The following is an 8,573-nucleotide window of genomic DNA, read 5'->3' on the forward strand; positions in this document are numbered from 1 at the left end:
AGATAACCCAAGGCCCGACAACAGTGCAACTACAATATATTATCTACGCTACCCGCAAATACATTTATAACATAAAATTTAATTATTTTAAACTTACTGGAAATATAAACTGCAAATTCCAGTAAAAACCCATGTCAAAAGACCAAGAACCTCTTTTCTAACACAGAAACCAACTTAATTTGTTAAAAAAATACCATTACCTACTTATCAGAGAATTCTGTATTTTATTATACGATGCATTGGACGTCGACTTTCACTTTATCACACTGCGTAAACCCGCACATAGTCCACCATCAGCCTCGCATCTCCCCAGGAGGGGAGCCCCCGGTCCCGCGCCGCCCAGTACTGGAGCGCCGCCTTGCTGTCCCCGTCGCGGTAGGGCTTCGGTCCAGAGTCAGGGAAGTCGCCAGAACCGCCCGCGCGTATGCCCAGGGTTAGGTGGAACTGGGGAGAATTGGTGGACTTACAAATTCATAAGTTTCTTATTTAAATACATTTCCATAACAACTACCTACCTCTCCCAAGGATTGACAACAGCGGACCTACAATAATTAGTTACTACTAGGCTCTATAAAATCACAAATATACCTACCATAAATTCTAAAATACTTACTTATTTATATAAAGTTTAACTGCAAACAGTGACATAACCACGACAAAACCCATGTCAAAAGACCAAGAGCCTCTTTTAAAACACAGAAATAAATTATCAGAAAAAATATATAGTTATTTATTATACGAAGCATTTGACATAGACTTTCACTCTATCACACAGCGTAAACCCGCACATAATCCACCATCAGCCTCGCATCTCCCCAGGAGGGGAGCCACCGGTCCCGCGCCGCCCAGTACTGGAGCGCCGCCTTGCTGTCCCCGTCGCGGTAGGGCTTCGGTCCAGAGTCAGGGAAGTCGCCGGCCCCGCCCGCGCGTATGCCCAGGGTTAGGTGGGACTGGGGAGAATTGGTGGACTTACAATTTTCTCATAAGTTTCTTATAAATAGATTTCAAAAACAACTACCTCTCCCAAGGATTGACAACAGCGGACAAAATCACAAATACCTACCATAAATTCTAAAATACTTACTTATTTATATAAAATTTAACTGCAAACAGTGACATAACCACGACAAAACCCATGTCAAAAGACCAAGAGCCTCTTTTAAAACACAGAAATAAATTATCAGAAAAAAATCCTATATAATAATTTATTTAATGAAACATATAAACACTAATTTTAAGCCTTGTTACAGTCAATTACAACTAATTAATCTAGGTAATTATCTATATCTAATTATTTCAGTGCTAAGTTAGTAGTAGTTAACTATGTAACTACTATATAGCAACTATATAGTTATTTATTATACGATGCGATGTATTCGACATTGACTTTGACTTCATCACACAGTGTAAACCCGCACATAATCCACCATCAGCCTCGCATCTCCCCAAGAGGGGAGCCACCGGTCCCGCGCCGCCCAGTACTGGAGCGCCGCCTTGCTGTCCCCGTCGCGGTAGGGCTTCGGTCCAGAGTCAGGGAAGTCGCCAGACCCGCCCGCGCGTATGCCCAGGGTTAGGTGGAACTGGGGAGAATTGGTGGACTTACAAATTCATAAGTTTCTTGTAAATACATTTCCATAACAACTACCTACCTCTTCCAATTGACAACAGCGGACCTACAATAATTACTACTAGGCTCAATAAAATCAGATATAGGTACTTATAACATTTCATTTAATTACTTTATATACAATTGAACTGCAAATTCCAGTAACAAAACCCATGCCAAAAGACCAAGAGCCTCTTTTAAAACACATAAATTATCAGAAAAAATATATATTTATTATACGATGCATGTGCCTTGTTAACTCCTTCATCATCATCAGCCCGCATATGAAAATATATAACCTAAGAAGCGACAACAGTGCAACTACAATATCTACTACTACCCTCAATAAAATCACATAAACAAAACTCATGTCAAAAGATCAAGAGCGTCTTATCGAACTAAGGTTGTAAAAAAACGATTATCAGAATAATATATCATATTTATTAACTATAACATGCATTTGACGTAGACTTTGTCTATATCACACAGCGTAAACCCTCACATAGTCCACCATCAGCCTCGCATCTCCCCAGGAGGGGAGCCACCGGTCCCGCGCCGCCCAGTACTGGAGCGCCGCCTTGCTGTCCCCGTCGCGGTAGGGCTTCGGTCCAGAGTCAGGGAAGTCGCCCGCCCCGCCCGCGCGTATGCCCAGGGTTAGGTGGAACTGGGGAGAATTGTTGGAGTAAAAAATGTTTGTGGGAAATATTATTTTAAAAGATTGGTGGTTGGTCAGTGTGATTGTGGACTGTATCTTCGTAAGGATAGGTTGCTGATATTAAAGAATTTAGACTTTAAACAGAGGTTTATTGTAAGGTCACAATATCGAGCTAGCCACCATGATAGATGTAAATTGAATGAATGAATACATGAATGAACGATTGAATGAATCTACTGAATGAATCTACTGAATGAATATACTAAATTAATTATTAACGAAACACTCCCCGGCGTTGACAAAGTCAAAATCTAATTTTTAGGTAGTAAGCACAAGTTTTGATATGCTCGGCGTAATAGTCCTTTTCGCGTGTTGACTTGGACAATTCTTGCAAGGCCGTCGCTGGATGGTTCGATGGCAGTGACGCGTCCCATGAGCCATAGGAGTGGAGGTTGTGAGGCGTCCTTCAGTAGAACCAGGTCTCCTTCTTGCAGCTGGCCTCTGGAGCTTCTCCATTTGGATCTCTGTTGTAAGGAACATACATATGCGTTAGAGAATCTACGCCAGAAGTGTTGTTTTAGAGCCTCAACCCTTTGGAATCTCTGAAGCCGGCTGATGTTTGCATTGTCGTCAATGACATTGTGCGGTACCGATAACAGTGGCCGTCCAATCAGGAAGTGGGCGGGGGTTAGGCAGGAAAGATCTGATGGATCAGAAGAAATGGGGACTAAAGGTCTCGAATTCAAAATGGCCTCTATTTGGATAAGACATGTGGTCATCTCTTCGTATGTGAGGTGAGCAAGACCAAGGGTACGGCGGAGATGATGTTTGACCGACTTAACGGCAGATTCCCACAGGCCTCCGAAGTGAGGTGAGTAAGGAGGAATAAATTTAAAATCTATACCTTGTTCATTCATTGATGATTGAATTGCGTCTGAATTATTTGATAAAAATGAATTTAGCTCATTAAAACCGCCTACAAAGGTAGTACTATTGTCGGCATGGATACAGCGGGGTTTACCCCGACGAGCCGTGAAGCGAGCCAGCGCAGCCAAGAATGCTTCCTTAGACAGATCGGTGACAAGCTCCAGGTGCACGGCCTTAACTGCAAAACAGACACATATTAAAATATATGATTTCAATAATGTGCATCCTCTACCCTTTCGATTGGCAATCATCACTGGTCCGGCATAGTCAATTCCAGTTGTAATGAAAGGAAATTCTAAGTTTGTCCTATCAGTTGGCAAGTCGGCCATTATAGGCTGGATGTACTTAGGCCTGAATCTAGCGCAACGCATACATTTATGCAATATCTTTTTTGCCAGGTTTCTTCCACCTAGAACCCAATAAGTGTGCCTTATATTTGCCAATAGTAACTGCGGACCGCCGTGTAACAATGTTGAGTGATACATTTCAAATATTAAATGAGTGAGATGGTGTTTGGAACAGAGTAGAATGGGGTGTTTTGTATCGAAAGTGTAAAAGGAATTCTTGAGTCGCCCACCGACACGAATTAAGTTGTTTGAATCAAGAAAAGGCGATAGTGATGTTAACCTACCATTTTTTGGTAATGATTGCTTTCTCGTTAACAGGTCATACTCTTTAGGAAACATTTCCATTTGAGCAATATGAATAAGGTTATATTTTGATGTTTGTAAGTCGCTAAATGAAGGTTTTTTATTAAGTTTATGTCTGGTATTGTAAACAAAACGTTGTATATAACTGTATATACGTATGAGTTTGTTGAATGAGGAAAGCTTGTGTATTAAAATAGATATGATGTTTTGTGTTTTATCATTGTTTTTGTTTTGTGTATGTAAAGATATTTCAGGTAATGAATTTTGTTGTAAGTTGGGTATCTGTGGATATTGTATTTCTTTGTGTTGAAGGAACTCTGGACCTGACCACCACAACGAAGAAACATTTAGTTGGTCAGCGTGATTGTGGACTGTATCTTCGTAAGGATAGGTTGCTGATATTAAAGAATTTAGACTTTAAACAGAGGTTTATTGTAAGGTCACAATATCGAGCTAGCCACCATGATAGATGTAAATTGAATGAATGAATACATGAATGAACGATTGAATGAATCTACTGAATGAATCTACTTAATGAATATACTAAATTAATTATTAACGAAACAGTGGTAGAGATTGCTTTAAGCAAGGCCGCCTCTTTGTAGTTACTGTTTTGTTTTTTGTAATTTTTGTTACTGGTGCAAATAAAGTGTAGAGCAATGAACTACGAGCTCCTGTGTACAATAGTACACAGGAGCTCGTAGTTCAGAGACATGCAATCCTTCAAGCAAGTTCTCTCAGGCTTAAGAGCTTCGGCTATCAACATTTCCAATCCCTCACCATCTGGTCTAAAGGAGCCATGGCGCTGCCCGACGCCCATCTCCTAGCGTGAGACACCTCTCCCTCGAGCTGCAGGAAACTGCCGGCTGGGACGACGCCGTAGGTCACCCCGTCCACTGCTAGCGTTATGCCATCTGGGAGGATAAGATGTTGGTATAGATGTAAGTAATTGGTAATTATGGTGTAGCCGTTTTGGGTGAACCTTTCATTTCAGTGTTGCTAAGTCTGTTGGTTGATAACGTGACAGCGAGTCTTCACAGAGGTTTTTTTTTTTTTTAAATTCAAAATTCTTTTTTGACACCATACTTAAACTAAAAAATCTAAGCTGAGAAACTTAAAACATTGAACATCTAAAACATAAAACTTGAAAAATTAAGTAATACTTTTAAGAACTTAAAAATTTGAACTTATACTTCGCTTAAAAATGAAATGGTATTCAAAAGAAAATAAAAAACTTAAGAATTACTATAAAAATTTCGGATCTCTACAAAGTCCAGTTACAATACTTTTTACCTTAAAATTGGAACAAAATCTTGTTCGTTTCCCTACTGAGATTTGTCCGCCTATGCGGTTGTTTTGGCTATATCTTGGTCATACTTTAATCGATTTTAGATTGGAATATGTCAGTTTAAAGCTTAAAAATTGATTATGTTTAAGCTGTAGTGCCTGAAAAATTGACAGATAAAATTCTTTTTTAAATTAGGATTTTTGTTTTCAAACTTCGTAACATTTTCTTAATGTTTCATCTATTTTGAAGCACTGTGTCTAAATTAAGTTAAATATTGCGCAATTAATGATTATAATTAGTTGGCTAAGGTGTCACCAATGCAAAAGAATCAAAAAAGTATTAAAAAATGCTTAGTTTTTGAAATATTTTGCTTTTAAACATAAATTTTGGCAAAATTCTTAAAAAAACTTAAAACTTACATAACTCAGAAATGGTTGACTTTTGGATAATGCATTATGGGGTTCAATCAACTGGAAATGCCTTCGTCTACAACCCATTTAAAGGAATACATCGACTTACCAATCACCCTGTATGTACATACATAGATACTATTATTGATATATAAAATAAATATATAAAAGTGAAATAAATATGATGAAGATAGTGATAAAATATAAATACGTAATCAAAAATAAATAAATATAAACTTATTAGCGTTAAAATTTATTGTTAATACGGGAGTTTATTTAATTATGCACAATATAGCTTCTGTATCATTATAATCCATACTTTTTAGCCAATTTTGTGTTTTGAACTTAGCTTCTTTCACTTTCTTAGGTTTATGAACTGAAAATCAGCACGAGGTACCCTCGTATTTTGATGAGCTGACCCATTTCAAAATCGAGGAGAATCGCAATTTAGAAAATGATTTTTGCGTGTCTGAAATACCTGGAAGGAAATATTAATAGGACACATTCCCACCTCTTTTCCAAATCATGCTGTAGTTATGAAACTCCTTGTTCCACTCTTCGCCGCCAACCTTTTCCTTCAAGAACTTGGACCTGATGGGTTCCTTGCTGGACAGGATGGGTCCTCCGTAGAGGCTTCTGCCCATCCCTGGGTTCCCTCGCACAAAGGCTATCCGGATGATGCCGGATGCGTAGTTACCGTCACCGTATACGTTGTGACGAGGCTCCAGGTTGATTTCTGGAAGAATATTTTTTAATGTCAGATTCAAGGTAACTGCTCCATATTTTTAATGAATATGAGTAAATATACATGGCATTTTCTGATTTGGGTTATCATCTACAAGTATTACTTTCTGACCACCACTAGATCCACCTACTCTAGATAGAGCTGATTTATCGATTAATAATATGCCATAGGCGTATGGATCCCACATTGTTTTCACGAATTGACTTAAGAGCAACAACCATGCTTACCAGGTACCAGCCAGTCCCCAACAGGCAGCTTCGCTCGCACTTCAACCTTTCCATACTTGAAGTTGAAGCGGCGTCTAGACGACACCTTGCCTGACGCCACGGGGGGCAGGATGTTGGCTGCGAACGCGACGCGCTGACACTCCGTCGTGTCCAGTCGACCGGTGCAGCTGGTGAGGGTTGTTGAGAAACTGATCAAAAGGAAGAGGAAAAGTGACCAGGATGAAGATAATAGAGATGAAGATGATGAAAAAATAGAAAAATTAAGGTATGGATGAGGGTTACTTACCTATAATGTCATATAGCACCTTTAAAATAAATAAAATTTAACATGAATAATTTTAGGGTGACTTGCGCAAGACATTTAAACGTATTTAAATCTATTGCTCGCTTGCTTTGACTGTATAGTGACAGAGCAAGACAGCAATATATTTAAATATTAGTCTAGTAAGAATCAATTGTTATTACATATACATGTATCAAATTTTGAAAGCTAAAAACAGCTACAAACTTACACATCGGAAAGGTCCAATTCTCCAGTAATTATATTTTCGTCCAATAACTTCGGTTTTATGATCAGAGTTCCGTTTTCAATAGTTACCATTTCTTCACCTCGGTAGACATTAAACGGAAAATCCTAGAATTAGACAAACAACTTAATTATAACTTTATTATATAATTATTCTTACGTTTACTACAAAAAATTACCTACTTAAAAAGGTATTATAACTTACTGGTCCTTCTGGAAACATTTCTTCCACTACCCATCTGTTTGAACTGCTCAACGGACCTTCAAATTCTTCACTAAATATCAAATCATCTTTGCAAATGTGTTCTTTAACTATTTCTCCTTGTATTTCTGTCTCTGTGTGGTCGCAGTATGGATCGACCTCATTTTCTCTAGCTTCGACAGTGCTAGGGTTGCTATAACGTCTTGTTCCATCTTGATTTCGTAGGTCTGAAATTTAACGTAACCTGAAGTTTTATGGTCATAAATTAATATTTTATATCAAGCATTCGAGTTTTATATATTTCAATGACCTGGTTCTAGCTTGACAAAAAACGGACAAACGAGAGCTGACATAGTGACTACGTTTATTACAACGAAATAAACTTAGTCATAATTAGCGATGTAGCGCTCCGTAACTATGCTTGCTTACCAACAATCACTTTCTCAAGCATCGTCTTCCGTTCAATCTCTCCCTTCTTGAAGGAGATCCAGTAGTTGACCTCGTCGCCAATTTTAACCCTGGCTGAGTTGTCGGTGAAGACCCAGACGCGACTGACGCTGTCGTTGCTCGGCGGGCGACTGCTGCAGAACCTCAGGGTGCCGATGGTCAGGTGGTTGATAGGCTGGTTCAGACTGCCTTCGACGAAGACTATGTCGAAGTCATTATCTGGAAGAGAATAAGAAGGTAATATCATGGGATAAAATAAATGATGGCACTAAAATAATGTATAATCACGTTTAATCACTCGCAGGGCAGGCAGAGATGCATTGACAAATACTATGCACCTAATGATATTTACCTACTAGATCTAGAACCTACATACCTATGCATAGTTTAAGTGAAGGGGTAGTTAGAGCTAGGAAACTCTCGTGATGTTTGTAAGTAGATCCAGGTAAGTAGATCTAGATGCGATAGTAGACCTTTATTTATCAATTGGAAATATTTTATCAGTTGGTAACTACTTAGGTATAATTTAACCCACGAGCTCTCTACTGAAAGAAAAAATACCTTATGTTATGTCACCATGCATGGCTAATCTTACCTGGCACAGTAATCGCAAGTCCTCTGGGGTAGAATGCCTCCACTCTGGATTGGCCAATATACTTAATTGGGTTTAGAGCGAAACACACCGTGATAATCACTGACACAAAAACAATATTAAAAAACATTCCGGCACTCTTTATCAAAGTATGGTTGTCTAGAAGAGATTTTAATTTCGGTTTTAACGATAATGCTATTGTTTGTGGTTCATCTGCATAAGTACAATTTTAATATTTGTGTATCATCATTGTATCTTACTGTAAACGAACTCTACGAATCTAACAACAGACAGATCA

General features: G+C 38.7%; 2 protein-coding genes across 4 annotated transcripts; both read right to left on the reverse strand.

Moving 5' to 3' along the window:
• Nucleotides 1-725: 725 nt before the first annotated feature.
• LOC105391545 (beta-1,3-glucan-binding protein) lies at nt 726-8,570 on the reverse strand. Of its 3 annotated transcripts, none has more exons than XM_048631662.1 (10): nt 8,279-8,565; nt 7,666-7,902; nt 7,240-7,463; nt 7,021-7,142; nt 6,509-6,696; nt 6,048-6,272; nt 4,619-4,752; nt 2,109-2,270; nt 1,419-1,580; nt 726-950 (listed from the first exon to the last, which is right to left on the reverse strand). In XM_048631662.1, exons 1-10 carry the CDS (start codon nt 8,403-8,405, stop codon nt 768-770), a joined length of 1,764 nt encoding a protein of 587 aa, XP_048487619.1. In that variant the 5' UTR covers nt 8,406-8,565; the 3' UTR covers nt 726-767. The 3 variants fall into 3 exon arrangements, with proteins under 3 accessions (XP_048487619.1, XP_048487620.1, XP_048487621.1); XM_048631663.1 differs by having other exon boundaries at nt 6,509-6,675; nt 8,279-8,560; XM_048631664.1 differs by lacking the exon at nt 2,109-2,270 and having other exon boundaries at nt 8,279-8,570.
• On the reverse strand, nt 2,394-3,923 carry LOC105386542. The gene is made up of 2 exons (XM_048631665.1): nt 3,166-3,923; nt 2,394-2,785 (listed from the first exon to the last, which is right to left on the reverse strand). Exons 1-2 carry the CDS (start codon nt 3,878-3,880, stop codon nt 2,580-2,582), a joined length of 921 nt encoding a protein of 306 aa, XP_048487622.1. The 5' UTR covers nt 3,881-3,923; the 3' UTR covers nt 2,394-2,579.
• Nucleotides 8,571-8,573: the final 3 nt, after the last annotated feature.

This window comes from Plutella xylostella, chromosome 29 (assembly GCF_932276165.1).
Source record: "Plutella xylostella chromosome 29, ilPluXylo3.1, whole genome shotgun sequence".
Lineage (NCBI taxonomy): Eukaryota > Metazoa > Arthropoda > Insecta > Lepidoptera > Plutellidae > Plutella > Plutella xylostella.